The sequence below is a fragment of the Thunnus albacares genome, chromosome 3 (assembly GCF_914725855.1).
Source record: "Thunnus albacares chromosome 3, fThuAlb1.1, whole genome shotgun sequence".
In the NCBI taxonomy this organism is placed as follows: domain Eukaryota; kingdom Metazoa; phylum Chordata; class Actinopteri; order Scombriformes; family Scombridae; genus Thunnus; species Thunnus albacares.
The window spans coordinates 31,211,047-31,235,286 of NC_058108.1; the positions used below are offsets into that span (position 1 = coordinate 31,211,047).

Below are 24,240 nucleotides of genomic sequence, written 5' to 3' on the forward strand. Positions count from 1 at the left end.
AACACTTTTTTCTATTTTACCCCAGAGCCTGGTATATCAAATACTCTCCAACGTGTAGATATCAAGTTGTTGATTGTCAGAGGCTCAGACATACAGCACTGGTTCTGTGGCCAAACATGGATTGGATGCATGTCCAGTGAGTTGGCATGGTTTATAACCGTATATCTTTTCTACAGTCGTTACACGGTTTATCACTTTAATACATATTTCAATAAATGATGCAAAAGTCTAACAATACATATTGTATGTCTCTTATACAGGGGGACTCTGGTGGAGGAGGGGTGTTGCGGCACATGATTTATGGTGTCGTTTCTTTTACTGGTGTTCCTGCCAATGCCTGTTCTGAAGCAGCTGGATTCATGGACATCTGTGAATATATACAATGGATAACAAAAAAAACTATTACATGGACAAATAAGTGTAATGTGTGCATGGTTAACTGTTAAACATTCTGTCATATAACAGACATTTCACATTCATTAAGAAAACGGTCTAATTGCTCTAAATTTACGATTGATATATTTACAATTAAATTAACTGTAAATTCAACAAAGGTTGCTTTTGTGCTGTGTCTCTCTATCTCAGGTATTTGTTTTTACTTTGATAATTGAATTTTGTTTTGCTTTTTTATGCCAAAAATGTAGATGCACTGTGATTAAGTGTTTTCCAAAAACTTTAAAAAGTCTAAGTGGGGTGAAGACTATAGTTACTCTGCAATATATTCCATAGTAGGCTCAATTGTCTAATATCAGTTTGTATGCATGCAGTCCAAGGAGTCCCAGTGTGCTTTTGTGTCAGGTTGGGGAAGCAGGAGTGGACCCAAACATAGAGGCCAGAATGCAGATTTGATGAAAAATTCTCCTTTAATCGTGGATGGTCATGAACAGGCAAACAGAGCTGAACAGAACTAGACGAAACAAAACAAATGATCCAACAAAGACTCAACTCAAAACCAGACCTTGAATACAGACTAAACTAATGAGGGAATGGGGAACAGGTGACAAGACACAAGGGCAGGCTGGGAGTGATTGGCTGAGGGAAACACAGGAAGCAGGGCAGGGCTGACGAGACTGATACAGGACAGGTGTGGGGAAGACACAGAGCAGAGCAGGGCTGACGAGACTGATACAGGGCAGGTGAGGAGGAGTACATGAACACACAAGGGAAACACAGTAACAAAACTAAAACCCAGAAAACACAATACTCTAAATACAACCCACACCAACCTGTCCAAGAACCATCATGAACCTAAACTAAAGTATACAACACACCAGGCTAAACAACAAAAGGCAGTCCAAACCCACCACCCAAATATAACAAGAAAACCCATATGAACCGAAGGACTAAATAGAAGTGCAAACCAGGAGACCCCAAAGAACACAAGAACATAAAAAGACCAAAAAACACACAAAGTCCAGGCATGGTGTGACATTTTGACTTGTAAATGACATGCAAACTAAAAATTAAAAAGTCACAAAGGTCAGAACAGGATCGTTTGGACTTTGAAGATGCTTTTAGAGAAATACTAGTGGTAGGAATAGGTTTGTGGTGTGTGATACAGCATAAAATAGACTCGTTTCTTTGCTTCTGCTTTCATTGCTTCTGCTTTAATTTAAAAGGATAAAAAAACGTGAAATTTGTAGCCAATGGGGTTGCGCTGATAAACTCTGAGGTGATTGTTGGCTCAAATGCAAACAGAACAGTGTAACCACATTCAGTCATTGGAGGGTGACAGTTATGGCTCTTCTGACGCCTCTTCTCCTTTCGCTGTGGGTCTGTGAGTACTCAAAAACTTTCTCATAATTCCTTTGTCTTTGAATTACAATTATATTTTTGTAAACAATACACTTTTGAGATGATGTCATTTTATGGTTCATTGCTCCATCGGATACACTGTTGCATCGTCTGCATGTTACTTCACATTCAAGTTGCATCAAACCTTACAAATAAATTTTTACAAGTTGGGTCGAACTGTCTCCTTACATTTATCTATGTTTGTTCATTATTCATCAATGAATTGTTGAAAATGATATACTGCATATGGACTAAAACCTACATCAGCTGCACAAATCCGCCATTTTGTCTGTTTTCTGTTCTACTAATGGCCACCAGTGTTGTGTTGTAAAGAATTACTGAGTAAGGTGTTACTGTAAACTGTTTCAGTAAACAGTAATACATGGGATTACAATTTGAAATTCAGTTATCACATTACAGTTATTAAATCCATTAACATTACTATGACATTTTGGGTAGTGGGCTTGTTAGTTGTTGTATCAAGAGTTGGATGGGAAGTTGATATCAAGTTACTCTCTGTGCACTCAGTGGACATGCTGGTCTAGGACATATTAGTTTGGCATATGGGATGGAAATGGGGGAGTCGAACCCGTAGCCTGGCTTCTTGTTAAACCACTCGTTCTATAGGTGGTAAAAGTCACAAAGGTCAGAACAGGATCGTTTGGACTTTGAAGATGCTTTTAGAGAAATACTAGTGGTAGGAATAGGTTTGTGGTGTGTGATACAGCATAAAATAGACTTGTTTCTTTGCTTCTGCTTTCGTTGCTTCTGCTTTAATTACAGTCATTCTCATTTGATAAGGATAAAAAAACGTGAAATTTGTAGCCAATGGGGTTGCGCTGATAAACTCTGAGGTGATTGTTGGCTCAAATGCAAACAGAACAGTGTAACCACATTCAGTCATTGGAGGGTGACAGTTATGGCTCTTCTGACGCCTCTTCTCCTTTCGCTGTGGGTCTGTGAGTACTCAAAAACTTTCTCATAATTCCTTTGTCTTTGAATTACAATTATATTTTTGTAAACAATACACTTTTGAGATGATGTCATTTTATGGTTCATTGCTCCATCGGATACACTGTTGCATCGTCTGCATGTTACTTCACATTCAAGTTGCATCAAACCTTACAAATAAATTTTTACAAGTTGGGTCGAACTGTCTCCTTACATTTATCTATGTTTGTTCATTATTCATCAGTGAATTGTTGAAAATGATATACTGCATATGGACTAAAACCTACATCAGCTGCACAAATCTGCCATTTTGTCTGTTTTCTGTTCTACTAATGGCCACCAGTGTTGTGTAGTAAAGAATTACTGAGTAAGGTGTTACTGTAAACTGTTTCAGTAAACAGTAATACATGGGATTACAATTTGAAATTCAGTTATCACATTACAGTTATTAAATCCATTAACATTACTATGACATTTTGGGTAGTGGGCTTGTTAGTTGTTGTATCAAGAGTTGGATGGGAAGTTGATATCAAGTTACTCTCTGTGCACTCAGTGGACATGCTGGTCTAGGACATATTAGTTTGGCATATGGGATGGAAATGGGGGAGGGCAGTTGGCTTCAAGAGACGAAGAAATACCGGCATGCTCTCTGGTTATATGTTATGGTGGCTTCCTGAGTGCTGTCTGCAGTCACCAGGGCTAAACTAGTTATTGATTGTCAGTAAAAATTCAGTCGAACCCGTAGCCTGGCTTCTTGTTAAACCACTCGTTCTATAGGTGGTAAAAACCGGTAATGTGACGTGTGGGGTCTTTAGAGTTGTTAGTAGACACCTTTGACAGAGCATGGCTAAGTAATGAAAGTAATTAAATTCATAATGTTATGACAACATTCTATATTCAGAAATTAAAGCAATGTAATTACTTTCTTAATGAGTAATAATTATAGACTGTATAAAAATGTACCCAGCCACCGTGACATCACACATTGGTTTGCATTTTGACCGTCACCATCTTGGTTTTTTGAAACCAGGGGTGATGAGAATTGACCATATTTGGACAAGAGCATGGAGCTAGGGAGGAGCTCCCCAGGGTCCAACAGCAGTACCTCACTCCCTAAAGCATATCTTACTATTTTACTCTAAATCGGGCCATAATTTTCAAAATGAACATCACGCTATATTGAAGAAATCCTGAAAATAGCAACTGAGAGCATAAAATCATTAGAAGAGTGTTTACTGAGGTAATAAATCAAGTGAGAAGTAGGGTCATTTCCCCCTAGACTTCTATACAAACAGACTTCTTTTTGCAGCCAGTGGAGTCGCCCCCTGCTGGCCATTTGAGAGAATGCAGGTTTAAGGCACTTCCACATTGGCTTCACTTTTCACACCCAGAGCTGCCCATGTGGTAACAATGAGTAATTAATTACATTTTTGAAGTTACTTCCCCCACACTGATGGACGCTGCTGTTTTTGTCTACTAAGAGCAAATATGTCACTTTCTTAAAAATACAAACAAACACTGTTCTAACTCACAATTACCTGGTGGTGGACTTTCTCTTTCAGGTGTCACAGTGAGCACAGTGGTGGATCTGCAGAAGAGAATCATCGGAGGTAAAGAGTGTGATTCAAATGAGCGTCTGTACCATGTCCAACTGATAATTAATACCAGTACTGCTGAGTTCTTTTGTGGTGGCTCTCTGATCAGTGATCAGTGGATTCTTACTGCAGCTCACTGCTGGGAGCCAGGATGGTGAGAAAAACGTATATACTGTATTTCTTGCACATAACATCTAATTGAATCTCTTGGAGCTTCAGTGCCCTAATAAAGATGTCATTGCTTTGCATTTTGCAAGACTTGTAATATTAAAACCTGATGTACAGTATAATTGAGTGATTTTTCTCTTTAACTCCTACTTGCAGTACTATAAATGCAGTTTTAGGTGTACATCATGGTAAAGCAGATTCTGTGCGAATTAAAGCACAACCTGAGATCTTCACAGACTATGACAAAAAGAACAACAAGAGGTCCCATGACATCATGTTACTGAAGTTACCCAGTCCCACTCGGATTCGACCTGTACCTCTTCCCAGCTGTCGAAAAGGTCCTAAAATGTGAGTATATTTCTCTCATAAGTAAAACTGTCTTCATTAAAAGTTTTTTTTTTATACTTACTTACATTTTGCTATGTGACACAAAAAAGCCCAAAGTCAAACTGAAATTTGATATTGCTTTAATTTTTGTTTAAGGAGATACATTTTATAATGATATTACAGCGATAGGTACAGTAGGACAAAGCCATTGTTGTGCTTCTCTTGGCAATAAAGATCCACGTCACATCTCAAGTCAAGCCTCAAATCAAGACAAGTAATGCCTAAATCAAATCCAATTTGTAAAAAAATGTTTCAAGTCCAGAACTAGTCATTATGCACTCTTTCAGGATATTTAATGGGATTTCACATTTTTAAACAGAGGAAAAATTAGTAACAGTAATATTTCCATCAGATGGTGTATTTTTGTAACCACTTGGATCTTGGTGTTTACATGTTCTGGGTACTGTTAAATGTTTCAAGCTAGCTGTTTCCATATGAAGCATTTTTCAGCATTCAGCATTCATTTTTTTTTTTTTTTTTAGATGTTGTCAAAACTGTTTCTCCTTTTTTTCCAGAAGTGAAAAAGTTCAGATCGCGGGTCACGCTGCCACTACTGGAGGCCCTAATAATATAAGAAGTGAGATTTTTTTTTTTTTGAACTTGACAAATGTAATCTCTTTTCATAAAGTTCATTATATTGGTTTTAGTCTGTAATAATTACATATTCAAAAAAAACTATATTTCTTTTATGCAGCTCAGCACCTGAAATTGAAAAACAGTTAACAATATTTTGAAATAAAGCAGATCATCACATGTTATATTGATATGTATGTGATTTTTGAAAATCTTCAAACATGTTCAGAAGAATTCTATATCATGTAAATGATCAAAGCCCATTGGTTGGCTTTGTTTATTTATCATAACTTACAGTCTCCAATCTCCCTCTTTTTCTCTAGCACCCGGTAAATCACCTACTCTCCAATGTGCAGACATTGAGGTTGCCAGCTGTAATGGGCTCAAAAAAACCTTGAAGAAGGAGAATCCCTATTTCTACCAAAAAATGTTGTATCTTCATTTGTTCTGTGGCAAAAGTCCAAGAGTGGATGCGTGTGATGTGAGTTCACATGGCTTCTACTTATCACCCGTAGACTCCTTATAGTTTGGGTCATCAAGATAAATCATGATTTTATTACATGAAGCAAAATGACTGTAAATATATAATTCTCTCACAGGGTGACTCTGGTGGAGGAGTGGTGTATAAGGGCAAGATCATCGGTGTCGTGTCTTTCACTGGTAATATGAGCTATGTATGTGCTGAACCAGTTGTTTTCATGGACATCTGCAATCAAGAATACATGAAATGGATCAAAGAAACTATTGATTGGCCAAAAAGAGGCTGTGGTCTATTTTGTGGTTTACTGTAAACAGGCACAAACTTCATAATAAACAATATGAGATTTCAGTTCCACAATAACTCTTGTGTGATTTCCTTTCTTTTTTACATATTAGACAGACTTGTTAGATAGAAAATGTTTTCATACAAACACAAAATAGTCTCAGTAACGATTATCTGTAGTTTTCTGAACATTCTGTAAGTTGAAACTCTCTACCCTTACCATGCACACACAGAGCTAGAGTGAGGCGATATGACAACACTGTACTGAATGAGATGTTGCCAGACCATTTATATTGCAGTATCATCCCTTTCATATCTCTCAATGTATTACACTAGGGATTCCTAACGGTTTTGGCTTGTGACCATTTAAAATGAAGCAATACTACTACTACACAATCTACTTGTGATCTGTTGTACATATAAGATATTGTATGTATGTCCCTTGTTTTATCTGAATACTTTTAGATGACTGAAGAGGTAAAATCCTTCAGTAATTCACAACAAAGGTTAGGAGAATGTCAGGAAAAATAAATATTATTTTTGCATAGCATAAATGTTTCTTTCTGCTGTCCTCTCTGCTGTTAATCGTCTTTTGACCCCTGAGTTTTATCTTGCAACCCTTTCGAGGAGGGGTTGGGGACGAGTCAGGCTGGGAACCATTGTATTCTGTATAATTATTATGACTACTATTATTGTTGTTGTTAATAATAATAGACATAATAATTTTTGCACCAGTGTGATAAAGTACCTTTATTTGTCAGGCATTTAATTCACTGGATTTTTACAAAAAAAAACAAAAAAAAACATCTGATCCTTTATCCAGTAAATTCACAATAAATATTGAGCACAATTGTTAAGAGGCTGGCTGTGGTTAAACAACTAAAACACTTGGTTAATATTCCTCTTCAATAGATGAGTTATGACACTGTGCTGAAAAAAAGTTGTTAAAAACTTTGTAATAACTCAAACGGTTTGGATTTTATAAGCCCTGAAAGTTTCAGTGCCAAATTACATCAAATGCACCCCTTACAATGTAAAACAATGGGGGAGGCATGGACTTTGTGTCAAACAGAGGCTTCTGACGTCTAAACTATAAGTCTGACCACTTTCAAACCTGTATCAATGGATTTGCTGGAATATCCTACTAAAATATGATTTTTAATGTAAGATTTGGCCAAAGTAATGGGATTTATGAGGTACTCTAAAATCCTCCTCTCCAACTGCTCCTCGTTATGTCACTCCCTCAGTGCTGTGACATATTTTGCAATACACACTCATTATACAATCACAGGAGGAGCAAGAAAATACTTTAAAACTCACACTCTGATATCTCAAAAACAGTAAAAGATAGAAAAACCATGTAAATTCAAGATTTGTAGGTCAAAGTCTCGTGACTCATTTAAAGTTCAAATGAAGTTTGTATCTAAAACTATGTGGAAGCAGTAAATGTTCAAAAAGGTGTGGGTTCGCTCACACTCTCCATTCAAATGTATGAGTATTTTTCTGTGTCCAGCTGCAGTTACTTATTGTCTCTACACACTTGACAGTACACATTTCAATCAAACTTTGACTTTTTGACTTTGGTCATGTGGGTTAAAAGTCTTTACGTCTCTAAAAAGGGCCCGTTCAAAGCTGCTTGCAGCTTTAATTAGATTTCTGTCTGTTTTTAGTTCTGTTCCTGTGTCACTGGCATATATCCATCTCCAGAGGGCTCCACTGACCTGGACGTTGACATTTGAGCAATCCTCCCCAGCATGTGACATGGTTGCTGAGCTGGACTCAAACCTGGCCCAGAGAAGCTGAAAGGCAGTGGTGCAAGAAAGGGCAGGGAGCAGGGTAAAGCACTAGAGAGTGAAGGAGGAAACAGGAAGCTTGTAGATTCAGTGGACTTGTCAATGTCCTCCGAGCTCTCCTCTTGACTCACCTGCTCCTCACCCCCGCTGCTAACGCCTGAATCCAGGCTAAGAAGCTCATTGCTGTCAGTCTGCAGCTTCTGGACTCGTTCGTAATCGGAACAAATCTGGATGGACCCTTTGCTAAAAATACCTCCACTGCTGATGTTACCAAATAACTTACGAAAATCTACATCTTTTCCATTCTCTCCTTCCCTCTCCTCCTTGCCTTGTGGCTCCTCATCATGACTATCAGTCACATTGATGCTATCTGCCTCCAGGCTCTCTTGACTGACCTCTTCCCTGCTGCACACACCTGAATCTAGACTCTGGAGCTTGCCGTGTTCAACCTGGAGCTTCTCAACCTTATTATAGTCTAAAATGACTTGCATCATCTCCCTGTTGCTGCTGCCTTTGGAAAGCAACTGCAGGATCTCCATTTCTTTCCCTCTTCCTTCTACCTTCCTATCCTGTTCTGTGGTTTTAGCTTCACCTTGACTACCAACAGGCCCATAAGGTGTATCAGCAGGGCAGGGCTCCAGATTCCCTGCAGTGAGCGAGGTGATGGGAGGAGGAGGATCCACGTCGGTGTAACTGGGGTTGGAGAAGCTGGGATTGGTTGAATCGTGGCTGCTTTTGCTTTTCATCTTCTCTTGCAGTGCCATCTCTGGTCCGTAGGGTGCAACACCATCCACATTGCAGGTTAACTCAACTGAGACGAATTCCACTGGTTTCAAGAAGGACTGAAATTCGTTGGTGAAGTGAGGGCTCAGCCAGCTCTGGAGGATAGAGGGTCAAAGGTTGAGGAGTGAGAGGAGGAATTGGAAAGGTTGAAAATACAGAATAAATGAAATCTGCACTAGACTATGAGTTGATCTTCCATTCTGTAAATAGGCATATACGGAGTGTTTATGGTGTTTTTGTTTTCATTCATCACTCCTACAATGACACAGTTGAAACCTTTTGGATCAAGTAATATGTCAGCAGAAAAGTAATATGTCACTTGACTGATGAGTAATTTTTTCTGTCTGGTTTCAGAGCCTATGTGGGCTGTAAACTTGCTGTTTCATGTCATGTTGTTGTGCTTTCTTTCTTTAAAGCTGCACTAATCAACATTATTATATTGACAATGGATCAAATGAGTATAGGTTATATGAAAGGGGTTGCTGATAGTGACAAAGCCACAGAAAATGATGATAGAACTCTGCAGTTCCTCTCAGCTTTTTCAGCATCTTTCAGCTCATTGTTGTGGTTGGTGGGCCGGCAAATTTAGGGTAGCGAGCAACTGTTCTCATTTAAAAAACAAACAAACTGTAAGCTACCTTCCCAGCACCAAACAGCTGACAGACAAAGTTTGCAACTAGCTGGTGAACAAAGGTAAACATCCAGTATTTAAAGAGACAGATATTTTTTCTGAGCTTGGTGGACACCAAAATAGAGCAAAAAGAAAAGTGAATATTGGACTTAAATGCGTATGGTGGCCAGAAACACTACCCCATATACAGAGACTGTCCTTCTAAGAAAAACAACACAATAGGTGGTAATGTCAGTCGCCAAAAATGATCTATAGTTATGTTTTACTGACAGATGCCATCTAGCAGCCACAGTAAATATGACGTGAGAAGAGACGCAGTTCAGGTGATGTCTGTATAAGGTGACAAATTTCTATATTTTATAGAAATTATATTTTCTATATTTTATTTCTACATTTGGATGGCTGGTTAGATCCTAACTTGCAAAGAGTGGACTTTTTTGCAGGAGACCGCTGTTCACTTCCTGCTTCCTAACGCAAGTGTCCCATTTCCAATCGCTAGTCGGGACAGTTTTTTAAAAAACGTAACTACGATTGTCGTGATGTTTACTGTTGCCATAATAATGAAGGTTTCCTAACTTTAAGTAAGTAGTAACTTTAATACACACCACATTTCAATTGATCATTTTAACCCAAACCATGATCTTTCCCTAAACCTAACCAAGTGGTTTTTGTGCCTAAACCTCACCAAACCTTAATCACAGAATTGTCACATCATAAAACATCATTATATTTTAACAGTGATTTGTAACAGTTTTGAAAAGCACAGACAAATGATGTTGTCCTGGCGATTACTGCTGATAGGGGCACCAGATTAGAAAACGTTCCTATTCTGGAGTGCATGGTCCAACAACATATGTGGTCGTTTAATTTGGAGGACTTGTTGCATATACATGCCAAACATGTAGATAGACAATTATCTGCTAACACATTCACCATAAAAATAACATCAATGCTGTGTTTAGAGCTTGTTCTGCTGCCCCAAGTGGCAAAAAGTATTTAGTGCAGCTTTAATATGTTGTGCAATCTTGTAACATTTTTTATGGTGCACAATAAACAATTTTATAAGGAAGAAAATACAGTGGAAACAAAGTGATCACAGTTACGGTGATCAACCGCTTATATTGATCGAAAAGCTCAGGACAGAATCATTCCAATACAAATGCTGTTTAAATAATTTGCATATGGTAATCAAGTAGTCTGCTTACAGTGTTCATTTTTGGTCTGTTCATACATGAAAACATAAGGAAAAAATGTGGGTGTCTTACGACCACTGCTTATCTCTCTCTCTCTCTATCTCTTTCTCTTGTCTTTTTTAAAATGAGTCAGGAAGACGACATCAAAGCCTAACTTTACTTTTAACATTAACAAACGAAATGTCATCCTCTCTTCTTAGTAATGTTTTTGTCCTCCCTCACGGCAGGTTTGCAGCCCTAATCAGTCTGATCACCAGCTGTGGTTGGCCACCACAGCATCACGAGTTGCGTTTCTCCACCCCCACCCCTGCAGCCTAAATGCACAACTCATCTGCTTCCAGCTGGCTACCTGAGGCTGGTGCTGCGTGTGCAGTGAAATCATGATGGGAAAAGAAAGTCTCTCAATGAAAAACGTAGTTTCATTGAAGCTTATGACAAACTGCCAAAAACGATCCTACGAGATGCAGCAGCAAAACAACAAGCCTTTGAAACAGCTGTGCTGTATTCTGAAACAGTCAATAAAATTCAGTAAATACCGAAGCTGCCCGTTTCATTACTTTATATTCATGTAATAAATATAGAAATGTCAATTAGATGGTAATCTGCATAAAAAATAAAGAAAAACAAAAAAATTCAGTTATAATAATCATCCACTTATAGTGATCAATTTGACCCAGACAGACATGATCACTATAAGCAGTTTCCACTGTATTGCAAAACTTTAAACAACTGAAAAAAGTCCCCACTGTAAAAAAGAAAGTAAAGTAAATTCTCTGTCCTTAACAAGATGCAACAAACCCTAAGAACAAAAAAGATTTCAACTTACCTGGAAATTTACATCCTGCAGGAAGGATTTTGCTGGGTTCGGTACGGGTGGACCTCTGATCCTCTTTACCATGTAAATCCTAAAAGACAAAACAATATCATGTTAAAACAGAGTTGTCAATATACTGCTCTTGAACACAGAAAGGTAGAATTGAATACAGTTTAGCATCAAAACTGAATATCTTGGAAAACGACTTTGTGGTTTCTTACCAGGTGGTTCTGTCAGTCTTAAAAAGTACGATGGCCAGAAACAAGGTGAATGCTGCTGCACCTATGACAGTCACACCCAAGCCATTCCAGAAAACACCTGACAAAGACAAGTTAGAGCATGTCATGTTAGCCAAGGGCTAAGCATACTGAATTTATCCCAATGTGAAGAACAAATATGTTTTCATGCAATTCTCCCAATTCTCTCTTTTTCACATTTGATATTTTGAGCATTTAGTCATCCGTATATAGACGTATATAATGTGCTAAATCTGAAGGGTCATAAGATGGTTAAAGGGATAAGAGAAAAACATTTACTTCTTTTCTACAAAATTTTCACTTATTTTGGGCCTTAAAATATCATTCAAATGAAACAATCTGAGAAGGAAAAATCACTCTCATTAAACTGCCCACCAATCATGTCCACACCAAGGTAATAACCTGTGATTATGAGTCATAGGGAAAACATTGCATCATTGTAGGGGGTCACAAGCCAACAAGGTTGTGAACCTCTGATCTAAAGTAATGATGGGCACAGCCTCTCTAAGGGAACAACCCTACTGGCAGACAAGAATGTCAATATTGGATGATTCTGTAAAACCTTGGATTATGTTCAACGAATAATATCTGCAACATTGCAACTACAATGTATGGGTAAGGTTAGGGATTTGCCATTGGCTATGGCAAATAAGTTATGGTCATTGTTAGGCAACTAAAACACAGGTAAGGTTACAGTAAATAAAAAGCAAAGGCTAACTGCAGGTCTGTCACAAGACATAAACTCTGATATCTTTCTTGTAAGTCTGGCATACAACAAACCCAACAGCTCCTGACCTCCACACCTTTACTTTACACCTTATTACATGGAGCACAAGGGGCAAAAATTAAAAATATGCACCATTTCTCTTTGCAGGGTTACAGTTGAACATAGCAGCTGTTGCTTGTCTCTGACTACATTTTTTTTTAAACTAAACCAATTAGCTTTGTGTAAATGTGGTAACCTTTACCTGGTGATTGTGGTTTGGTTTTGCCTGTGGGTGAAACCCATGATGCAGTGGGGCTCCAGTCACTCCAGGTTGATTTAAAGCGTTTGTCAGCGGGATGCACTCTAACACGTGCCTCATAAGTCTCCCCTTCGATCAGCTCGTCTTCGTCTAGCTCAGCCTTGCATTCCTTATTACATTGCTGATCCATTTCGATAGCATCCTGATAGGGTGAAAACAAATACATGGATGTTAAACAGGCTGGTTTTCATGTCTGTTCATTCACACTGATCTCATGGATCATTTGTACAAATCATTCCACATTCACTCTCAAAATAATCTCTCCAACACTCATCTCTGACAAATAACATTTATGCATTCACATACTGACACAAACACAAAATATATACACACACTCCATGGCTGATCCTCTTGTTTCCACTGCAGTTGGGAAGCGAAAGATTCAAAAAATTTATTCCTGGTAACTATGGGTATCCAGGAAATGGTGGTAAAGTTGATTTCTGGTTTTTCTGGAGGATTCAGCTTTACTGCAATATCACAAACACACAGAGAATATTTCTGGTCATCATGAATAGCTCACAAGGTAAGGTCACAAAGAGGCAATATACTGTATTATCCATTGTACTCACTGTGACAAGATGGCTTGTAGGACATGTTCAAACCTGGCCCCACAGGGTTACAGCTCAGATTAAAGGACAACACATGGGAGGACTGAAACTGAGAACATTTTGAAAAAAAAAAAAATATTGCTCTTAGAACACATTGATAAGACAACAATACAAAACAAAATAAGATTGAAATTAGTGTTTTACATTCAGTAGTAAAGGTGATAATCTGCTGGACAGTTGCACTCAAGATGCCCTGATTAAGATCCCCAGCTAATAGCCATATATGTAAATACTGTTGTGCTCGATGAGAAGATTGATATCACTATTGTGTCTGCATGGTAAATATTGCCTAAGGCTACAGTCAGCTAGCTTAGCATAAAGACTGGAAACTGGGGGAAACAGCTAGCCTCGTTCTGACCAAATATGGAGAAAAATAAGACTACAAACATTTCTATAGGTCACCAATTAACAAGTTATATTTCATTTGTTTAATCTGTACAAAAACCTAAGTGTGAAAATTTAACAGGGGGGTTATGTTAGACTATTTCTTAGTCAGAGTCTTGTCATGACCGAGAGAAAAACCAGCACATAAGTTTTTTTATAAAGATTAAACAAACAAGATATAATGTGTTACACTTTAAAGAGGTGGATTTTGTTACCTTTGGACAGACCCAGGCTAGCTGTTTTCTCCTGTTTTCAGTCTTTATGCTAAGCTAAGCTAACTGTTTGCTGGCTGTAGTTCCATATTTAACGGACATGTATGAGACTGGAAAAGAAAGCCAATAAGCAAATTTCCTAAAATGTCGAACTATTCCTTCAATATCCAGCGATTCATTCTTCTCTAAATTGATATGCACAGATATTAAAAATATTTTTAGGAAGGGGGCTACGGTAGTAATAATAATGTTTGGTTACTGAGCTTCTCAGACTTACTCGCTCATCTCTATTGAAGACCAGGGAGCATTTCTTCAGTGCTGGTGTGGAGACGTCAATGGGCTCCAGGTCACAGGAACTCCTGTATTTTTTTCTTAGAGAGAATACATCTAATTTAATTTTGCTGCACTTAAGATCTTAATCTTATTTGGTTACATATATTTGCTTCTACTGTAAGTACATGACTATCCACTTTTTGCTTTGTAACCGCTGTCCTTACCCCACTCCAATAGACGACTTTTCGGCGTGTATTGTGCACATGGTGCCTGCGAGGTCAGACACATCTGTGCTGTTCCACACACAAGTGATGGTACGATTGAAGTCATTGTAGCAGGTGAGATCTGTGAGAAATAATGCAAACGAGAAGCCAAGAGTGTCATCTGAGAACTGTGACAGTATGTGACTTTATCATTTTCAAGAAATGTTTTTTGTTGTTGTTATTTTGTGTTCAATCTTGTGTAACAAAATATTGTGAAATTAAAGACAATTACAATAATAAATCAAGTTATCAAAACGTTACTAACTGTCATGTTGGCGGGAACAGCCTGTGATGGCACAGACCAGATGCAGAGTGAGCAGCAGAGTTTGAGGCAGAAGGGTTTTCTTATTTCTCTCCATTTAGTGGGTCATTAGGGTTCTCAAAGCTGTCAGACTGGGAGATGTGGTGTGATACTTGCTACAAGGTGTAACTCACTGTTTCCTCCTTCTTCTCATCCTGCACAGATGAAAAGATGCAGCTGCTGACAAGTGGCAGAGGCCTATGGCACATATGATGCTCTACTTTGTGGTATTTGGCAGTTTATTTGTGCATGGGATCACACACACGCACACACAAAAAAAAACCTGACCACAAACACACGAAGAAACAGTTGTGATATCAACAGGTGATCGAAAAACAGAAATACAAATGTTTCAGATTCTATTCTGGTTCCACTTACACAGTTTGGACAAAACACCTGTTTGACCAGGTTTTTTTTTGCAAAATGTAAAAAATACCCAACCAGCAATAATTTGGTACTTTGTAATGAAATTCCCTGTTAACTCAGGTTTTAAAGGTCATGAACAGCCCCACATTTAATTTTATCTCTTCAATTTTTGTATTTTATCTAATTTATCTTTGTTTTATAAATGTGAAATAAAGAAAACAAACTGATTGATTGATTGATTTAAATTATCCCAATGGGATTTAGCGTCCTGCTCAACAACCGGCCCAGTATCAGTAGCAGTTACCTCCATATTGGATGATTCTGCACATCATTATTTATGTCAAATGCCAACATTCAACACCAACTGAGGAAGTAGTGTGCCCTGTATGCAGCAAGGCAGAAAGTAAGGGTGTATTGGCATGTACAAGTAAAAGTCAGACACATGGTCTGACTTTTATGCAGGACACTGGAGTTTGTGTCCCATCACAGACCTGCTATTAACAATCAAATCTTTATTAACTGTAACTACAATTCTTTCCTAACCTTAACCAAGAGTTTTAGTCATCTAATCTTAAACATTTTGCCAAAACAATGATCTTTCCCTGCTTTAGCTGCCATGCACAGATATTGTAAGAAGCGAGAATTTTAAAAATGTGGTCAGTGAATGTAATTTGGTGGTTTTGCAGAATTGGCCGATATCTACATTCTTGTCTGGTGATAGGATTACTCTTCCATCTAGATTTTGACACAGGATGCCTTCACAAGACAGGGCCACAGGAGGACCCAGTTTAGTTCATTCATTATATTATTATTTAGGGGTAACTTAAACCTTTATTAAAGATGTAGTGAAACTGGAGCTTCTCGGACCCCTAATTATTTGGGGCAGTTGTAAAGACCACAAGATATGGCTGAAAGCTCTGAAAGCCAGTTTGTCAACTTTTAAGATTATTTTGTTAGTGAATATTTACATTTTTTTTATGTAATTACAAGATTTTTGGCATACGCTGATGATGGCATAATGTTTTTAGGGGGTTATACCATCGCTGGAGGGACATAAAGATCATTCATAAAGATCTTCATTTAAATTTTTCTTCTGAACCACGTCTCACTGTTATGTCACAGTGACATTCAGTATTTAAGTTCTCATGCCCAGCGACTGCAGTGTTGTTGACTCATGCTCGCCGATGTTTTAATCCAACATGGATACTTGTTCCTTTAGGATCTGTGGTGCCAGGAATCAGAATAGTGATAGTGTAAGAGGGATCGTATTGATGATGCAGTATTTATTGATAGTATGCTATCTTTCATCAAGTGTTGGACTTTATTGTGACATCTTGACATCTTTGTAGCTGTTGGTGATTTAATGTCCTATTTCTCAAATAATTCTAGTCAAATAGTAGTCAAATAAACTACTACTAAAAAAGCGTTACTGACAGCAGTACTGCCAGTTGGTACATGAATAGTCCCACTGTTAATAAACCACCAACAACCTGATTCATTAGATGTGGGTGTTGACCAAATGACTTATGGTGAAACTGAACAACCTTCAGTAAAACATCTTTGATAACACTTTATAATACAGCCCGCGTTTTACGGTGTAACCCTGTAACCCTGCGATGTAGAACATAAGAACAAAGTACCCGAAAATTGTTCTTTTTTGTTGTTGTAAAGGTAGTTTCCTGTTTTGTTCTTGTTTTTTTTTTTTTTTTTTTACTAAAATTAATTATTTTATAACTACATTTTGATAGATTAGTTATGATAGATAGATTAGTTAAGAGTTATTTTGCTGTTTAAGTTTTATATATAATTTTATATATAGTTTTTGTTAAGTTTTATATAGTACAATTTATATAGAATATTATTATATTATATAATATTAGTTTATATAGTTAAGAAGTTATAAATGAAACATATTCTATTCAATCATATTCAAAAATGTTTTCTCATTGTCTGTTCAAAATGTTGGTCTGGTGTGTTGTTAATGACACGTTGCATGTTGTTAGATTGTGACATGAAAGGTAACAGAACCAAACAGCTAAGTAAGGATGGGAGAACATAATACAGCCCGCTCCCTGTTGTTACCATGTACTTATAGGGTAACTAGTCTGTATTTACAGAGTAAGGACTGGGGAACAGTGTGAACTTAATAAGACAGCCCGCTCCCTGTTGTTACCATGTACTTATAGGGTAACTAGTCTGTATTTACAGAGTAAGGACTGGGGAACAGTGTGAACTTAATAATACAGCCTGCTCCCTGTTGTTACCATGTACTTATAGGGTAACTAGTCTGTTCCTACAGAGTAAGACTGGGAGAACAGCACATACAATGTGGTTTAGTTTTCCTGTTATGAGCTGCTGCAGTGCTGGACCAACATGGCTGCTAGGAGCTAATTTTCAAAAGTATAGACCCATTTCTCGACTTGTTCTATTCAAATTCATACAATGAAGTGGAAGACATAAGCATAATAAATCTCTTGAGTGTGGGTGAAACTTGCCTGTCAAACACACACATAAAAAATGATTGTCATAACTGCCACGAGCAAAAACATTTGTACACATATACACATATACCGTACTGATTCATACGAAGAAGTTACACCATAAGTTTCAGGAAGTTACATGGTAGATGTTGGGAGCTTACACTTTAAAACCCCAATTGTTACTCTCTTGTTTCTCGTTGTTTTGTTTTCTTCCGCTGTACCTACATTTAAGTACCAGTAACAACTGTTAAGTATTTTATATGTACCGATTCATACGAGGAAGTTACACCGTAAGTTCCAGGAAATTACATGGTAAGTGATAGGAAGTTACACTGTAAAATGCAGGCTGTATTATAAAGTATTACCACATCTTTGATAATCTGGCTTATATATAGTACATTCAGTCATTTTACTAGCTTTTCATAATACCCCCACATTTAAGCAGAGCAGCTGTCTGTCTGTCAGGTATGACATCCTCTTTTAACCACCTAATGACACTTAGTGATATGTATTCCACTTCTTACAAGTTAGACATCAACAGACCTAATATAGGAAATAAACATAAAAAATATGAGCTTAATATAGGCTTATCTTTAGTGTCTTACCTGTTGGTGAAGCTGAACAGGGTCTGCTTCAAAGCGTTGGTTTCAGTCAGACATAAAGTGTTTCCTCTCAGGAAATGAGAAACCCGTCACCCTGTAAAAAGAGACGATTGTAGATAATGTTCGCTTCCTATAAAGGTCACTACTGAGAAACTTAATCACGAGTCAAGATCAGTTTTTCATGTATTCTCGGTTTTAATCCGCTCCAACTCCTAACCACCACTTACACTCTGCAAGGTGTGAAAACTGAAGTCATTTTCACCTCTTTTTTTTTTTTGTGGCTTAACACTTCAGAGCAGTTTCTTCCTCTGTCTTCCTTTGACTAAAAACTAAAAAACTGCCTACTCTAATAGCAATACTTGTGGTGCACTACTAAAGCAAAAAATACACAACACTGTCCTAATGTATGTAGATACTGGTTAACTCACCTTGATGCTACAGTTTTTATCCCCCATACAGGTTAATTGTTTATCTTCATTTACCTCCCCACAGCCTGTCATTTTATATCATAAATTTGATGTTTATGATATAAAATAAAATTTGAAGATGTCTCTTCTCTTTTTTTTGCGCATTTGCCCTTTTGTGGCAAACAACAGTGCAATGTCCTATATTCTTTTTCACACTGTTAGACTTTTTTAAACATTTTATATTCATAAAAGATGTCTGTTTAAGCAAGCTTCCCTTTTTGCGGTATGTGCAGTATGAACATAACATTTCAAAATATATTATGTGTTTTTCCATTACCATGAATAGGGGAAGGAACAGGTTCTTGCTGACTCATCGGTCAAATGTTTGTGTGGTTTGATAAAGGTCAGAGTGTTTTTTCTAAGAACCAAATGTTCCATTATTCTGATAGGTTCGCTTCCTGTCAACCACACTTCCTGTTCGTAAAACAACATTAATCAGATTTTAGTTCATGACCTCAGAAATGATGATCATTTTTACTCATCTTAACCATAAAAGACGTAAACAGCTGTAGTGGACATTCCCACATCTGTGCGTTATAAGAAACAGTTAATGATAGCAGTAATCAGGAAGAACACATACAGTGCTGCTTGAAAGTTTGTGAATATGACCCACATATCCTAAAACTAGATAAAGGGAATGCAATTAAGCAATAACTTCAACAGATGTTTCCAGTAACTGTTTTATCAGCCCTGCACATTGGCTTGGAGGAATTTTAGCCCTTTCCTTATTACAGAACAGTCTCAACTCGGGGATGTTGGTGGGCTTCTTTGCATGAAATGCCCACTTCAGGTCCTCCCACAGCATGTGCACTTTGACTCTACCATTTCAAAACATTAACTTTCTTCTGCTCTAACCATTCTTTGGTAGAGTGATCTGTTTGTTTAGGGTCATTGTCTTGCTGCATGACCCACTTTCTATTGAGCTTCAGTTAACAGATGGATTGACATTTTCCTGTAGAATTTGCTGGTACAACTCAGAACTTGTAGCTCCAATGACTGCAAGCTGTCCTTGCATAATTTTGATGACACAGGTGTGAGCAAGACAGACATGTCTCACCCTGCAGAAAATTCTTATCCTCACACCGTTGAGATTTGATGTCGCCATGACAGAGGAAGATGCTATAACTTTATTGTAAATGCTCCTGTCTGCACCAAACTTTACATGTTTGATAAGAGTCCCGGCCTGAACACGTCTACATTACAATATTCCATCAGTGATGCAAACTGGCTGAATAGTGTCCCCTACAAAATTTCAGCGAGGCAGCCCCAGCAGCAGGCAAAATAGTGGACAAAGGAAGTGGTGTTTATATCCTTCTTGCACTATCTGAAAACAGCCTGGGTCTGACGACATCTACATGCCCGTGACAGAAGCCCTTCAATTGCACTGCGGCCCAACGTGTGTGGAGGTGCAAGGGCCTGTTCAACACTGCTTGCAGCTTTAATTGAGTTTTGGTTTGATCTCTCTACGACATTCTTACAGGCCGTGGCAGCCATTTTAGTTACATAGGTGGAGCTAGAGAGCACATTTTGGCAATTTGGGGGTTAATTTTTACATTTTATCAAATATTTTACCAGACCTGATGTGTGTGCCAAATTTGGTGAGTTTTTGAGCATGTTTAGGGGGTCAAATTTAGGTGTGAAGTGGCGGAGTAATAAAGAAAGAAACAAACAAACACACGAAATACAAGAGGACCTTTGCCCTTTGGGCTCGGGCCCTAATTATAACTATATTGACATTCAGAGTGATTATCTATGTGTACTGATTCATCTGTATCAATAGTCTCTTTTATGTAATTTGTAATATGGTAAGTTTTTGATCCTGGTCAAGGTTGGACAGTTGGACATGTAATTTGTTATTTAGTGGTCATTAAGCTTCGTCACAGAAATCATTTATTACTATTGTAAGTTTCCTTTGATTATGATTTTATTTATATTAAATAGTTTTACTGAGACCGTGCTTGTATCCCCCAGATCCCGAAGTGCTTGTAAGCAATAAACAGTCATCATTGAGTCGACATCGGAGTTGTCTGGGTGTCTTTGTTGGAGTCAACTGACGTTAGTCCACCATCATCATCACAAAGCAATGCAGAGACTGTAGGCTGTAACTATTATCAGCAATATAAAAGAAACTTAATGGGGGCATTATAAACTGTGAGGCTAATATAGTCCCCCGTTACACTTGCAGAAATCATGTAATTTACTGTAAATAAACTAAATCTGCATGTTCAGATTCACAAACATCCAAAATTACAATAAAAGTAAGCAACATTCATATTCCAATACCAGACATTTTACTGTTGTCCCTGCTATTTTCTTTCTGTAAAAATCCTGACATACTATTGTTTTCAGGGTTTTTTGGTGGATACATGAAGAAAAAGTATATTTAACATGGAAGTATAGTAATAAAGAGGGACTTTGGCACTAAAAAAACTAACGTTGAAAGATATCTACTTTATTTCATAAGCCTCATATTAGCTTCAGATAAACTTTTAAATATATTTTTGCACAGAGGGAGGCTTTAAATGGCCAGTATGAACAGGAGGAATGATTATGGTAAGAAAAACCTTCAATGTTCAGGGCATAGGTGAGATAGGCGGTCACATAGGTCGCCAGCAACTGGAGGGCCACCAAAGAAGAGGAAGAAATATTTTGTGATTAATTTCAAACGCCTTATTTACAGTTAAAAGTCTCATTAACATCCAATGCACCTCTTACATAAAAACACCTGATAGTGAAAGGAGACTACCTGCACACTCTGTAGACTGAGACTTCATTGGAGGTTGACAGTCACATGGTCCTACGTTTAACCTGCAGGCTGCTGCTTATTTTGTGGTTTATTTGCTCTCACCACTGTGTAAGAATAAAATTCAGGTAAGTACTGTTCCTTGTAAATATTATATGATCCACAGTAGGATAATTCATAACCATATCATATCCAGAATGTATATTCCCATTTTATATGTTTGCATGAAATTTTGCATGCATGAAATGTATCTGTTTGGATTTTTGTTTGGTTTATACTTAAATCTTCTTAAATCATCATTTTCCCGGCTGCTCAGTTGGATAAAAAAACGGCAGTTGATATTAAAAAACGTTGAGATGAATGTCAGAGATGTTAAAGATTTAATCAAGCATCTGAAAGAGAAACTGAACCCTCACACACGCAGGGGACTGCTGGACTGTTTTCTGATTCAGAAGCAGAAAGAGGAAGTATGACAAAAACTTCGGTGTTTTTCCAGCCAAGAAAAGGTGCAACAAACCTTTATAGGTCTATTTTAATAATATACAGTATGACATTCTTTCTCTTAGGACTCACACTCACTCACTCTTATAGACACTCACTACCATGAGAAGAACTTCATATTTACAGTGCTCAATCTGTTTGCTGCTGGTACTGACACCACAGCAACTACACTGAGATAGGGTTTGCTGCTTGTGGCCAAATATCCTCAAATACAAGGTAAGGACAGAGATGAAGCTTGTGAATCTTTCCTCATAGGTGTGCATTTATGTTTTCACCAGTGAATGGCCTGAAATACTTAACAAACAGAAGGACAAAGGGATATGTATGCTTCTCATATACTCATAGAATACATGCATGTTTTTGGAGTCAATAGAAAAATGCAGGCAAAGAACATTATTAGCTAGTGTCTCCAGACCAGGTCCAGGACGAGTTGAGCAGGGTGGTTAGAAGCCACCAGATCTGAGTAGATGACCGAAAAAACCTGCCATACACTGACGCCGTCATTCATGAGACACAGAGACATCACCTTCCAGGGTTACTTTATCAAAAGGGTCAGCTGCTCTTAGCTGTTTCACTACTTACCAACATCAGTTTGTGGATATAGTCATCCACCTCTGAAAACATTTAAAACAGAGCTTTGGTTCTAAGACTTTACAGAGTCCAATAGACCTCTTCTCTTTTGCATACAGGGGACCACTGTGTTCCCTCTGCTTACTTCAGTCCTGCATGATGAGAGTGAATGGGAGAGCCCACACACTTTCAACCCCTCCCACTTCCTGGATAAGGAGAGATGCATTCATGCCCTTTTCTGCAGGTAAAACAACTTTGCAGAGTTTCTATTCTCAAAGAATTGAGGTCGCAGGCAGGTCGCAGAGTTTGTCTCGGAGAGAGTCTGGCCAAGATGGAGCTCTTCCTCTTCTTCACCACCCTCCTCCAGCGTTTTCGTTTCACTCCTCCACCTGCAGTGACAGAGGATGACCTGGATCTGACTCCAGCTGTGACCTCCATCCTCAGTCCTTCGCCTCATGAGCTGTGTGCCGTCAGTCGACAATGAGGCGGTTTTATCACAGCCTTGATTATTGTCTTTCTCACCCTCACACAGGCGGTAACTTTTTTACCTGCTTACCTGTTCACCACCTTGTTTTACATTTGTACACAATAGTCCAAATAGCTTTTTGGAATTTGGGTGTATATGCACTTTTTTAGTATAGTGTAATATATATAATATGTTTTATATTTATATCGCAGCAAGACCCACCTGTTCAGATCAGTAAGGTACATTTATAGTCCAATACCAGCCATTTTACCGTTGTGCCTGTCGTTTTCTTTCTCTTCGGCCTACTATTGTTTTCACCTGATTTGTTTTTTTTTGGTGGATACATAAAGAAAAAGTATAATTGTGAACGTCTCTGATCAGTGACCAGTGGATTCTGACTGCAGCTCACTGTTTGAAGCCAAGAAGGGTGAAAAATGACACTATTACTCAAAAACACTGTAACATATTTAGACTATTATAGAGTATACGGACTATTATATGTGTTTTTGGTATGCTTGAGAGGAAGAAATAAATGTGGAACAGAGTAGCAGCATTAAAACTGATTGTGTTTAATTGTGTAATGTTACTCTTTAAACTCCACCTCCATGTAGGACTATATTTGCATATTTAAGTGTGCATCCAAAGGGTCAAGCACAAGAAATACAAATCACAGCACAACCTGCAATCTTTGCAGACAAAGATGACAACAACAAAGCTATTGCAGCTACCAAACTCCACTGACATTCAACCTGTAGCTCTACCTGACTGTCAAGGTTGACTTAAAATGTGAGTTGTGATTTTTCTTGCTCATCAGTTGTTCATTTTGACAGACGCTGTAACAAATTGAGCAATGCTGTTCCAATCAGCATTATGGTGATGTTTGAACATGTTTGTTTTGTTATGTTGTAAAGGGTGCTTAACATGATTTAAGGACAGCAAACATAACGATAAGTGTTTCATTTAATTTCCTGTAAAAGTAAAACTTCTTCAGGCAAGTCTCTGGCCCCATTTACACTTGCACTTATGTTTAGTCTTAGCCACATATATGATTCTCTGTTGGCCAGATCACAAATCTTCAAGTCTTGGTTTACCTGGGCTACATGCAAATCAGGGTCGACCTCCAGTTCAGAGAGTGGTGGTAGTGTTCCTGAAACTGGTGTTGCTAACTAGCAAAAAAAAAACAGAAAAATAATAACTTGTACAAATAAATACACATTAAGTTAAGATTAGTGTTAAAATAGCAACATCCAAAAAAATAAAAAAAGACACACATCAGA

The 24,240-nt window shown here is 37.9% G+C and overlaps 2 protein-coding genes and 1 pseudogene across 5 annotated transcripts; 2 read left to right on the forward strand and 1 right to left on the reverse strand.

The window, feature by feature from the left end:
- Positions 1–1,645: 1,645 nt before the first annotated feature.
- Positions 1,646–6,555, forward strand: LOC122977129 (trypsin-4-like). Of its 4 annotated transcripts, none has more exons than XM_044345513.1 (6): positions 1,646–1,777; positions 4,308–4,494; positions 4,665–4,856; positions 5,411–5,472; positions 5,792–5,949; positions 6,068–6,555. In XM_044345513.1, exons 1-6 carry the CDS (start codon positions 1,738–1,740, stop codon positions 6,257–6,259), a joined length of 831 nt encoding a protein of 276 aa, XP_044201448.1. In that variant the 5' UTR covers positions 1,646–1,737; the 3' UTR covers positions 6,260–6,555. The 4 variants fall into 4 exon arrangements, with proteins under 4 accessions (XP_044201448.1, XP_044201449.1, XP_044201450.1 ...); XM_044345514.1 differs by lacking the exon at positions 1,646–1,777 and adding an exon at positions 2,523–2,753 and having other exon boundaries at positions 5,414–5,472; XM_044345512.1 differs by lacking the exon at positions 1,646–1,777 and adding an exon at positions 2,526–2,753.
- A 1,210-nt stretch (positions 6,556–7,765) lies between these two features.
- Positions 7,766–18,321, reverse strand: LOC122977002. Its single transcript, XM_044345503.1, has 10 exons — positions 18,220–18,321; positions 14,733–14,923; positions 14,429–14,549; positions 14,209–14,302; positions 13,297–13,384; positions 13,061–13,194; positions 12,671–12,869; positions 11,667–11,763; positions 11,458–11,536; positions 7,766–8,902 (listed from the first exon to the last, which is right to left on the reverse strand). The coding sequence occupies exons 2-10, from the start codon at positions 14,824–14,826 to the stop codon at positions 7,898–7,900; spliced, it is 1,911 nt and encodes a 636-aa protein (XP_044201438.1). The 5' UTR covers positions 14,827–14,923; positions 18,220–18,321; the 3' UTR covers positions 7,766–7,897.
- Positions 18,322–21,782: 3,461 nt separating this feature from the next.
- On the forward strand, positions 21,783–22,981 carry LOC122976435 (annotated as a pseudogene).
- Positions 22,982–24,240: the final 1,259 nt, after the last annotated feature.

What these genes read in the sequence shown, in the direction of transcription:
- LOC122977002 (XM_044345503.1), bottom strand. Translation starts at nt 14,826, where the DNA reads ATGGAGAGAAATAAGAAAACCCTTCTGCCTCAAACTCTGCTGCTCACT. An exon ending in AAGAGGATCAGCCATGGAGT is followed by an intron (nt 12,870 to 13,060) that starts GTGTGTATATAT and finishes TCACCCTATCAG; the next exon opens with GATGCTATCGAAATGGATCA. An exon ending in AAGACTGACAGAACCACCTG is followed by an intron (nt 11,537 to 11,666) that starts GTAAGAAACCAC and finishes TTTGTCTTTTAG; the next exon opens with GATTTACATGGTAAAGAGGA.
- LOC122977129 (XM_044345513.1), top strand. Translation starts at nt 1,738, where the DNA reads ATGGCTCTTCTGACGCCTCTTCTCCTTTCGCTGTGGGTCT. An exon ending in TCTCCTTTCGCTGTGGGTCT is followed by an intron (nt 1,778 to 4,307) that starts GTGAGTACTCAA and finishes TTTCTCTTTCAG; the next exon opens with GTGTCACAGTGAGCACAGTG. An exon ending in CACTGCTGGGAGCCAGGATG is followed by an intron (nt 4,495 to 4,664) that starts GTGAGAAAAACG and finishes TCCTACTTGCAG; the next exon opens with TACTATAAATGCAGTTTTAG.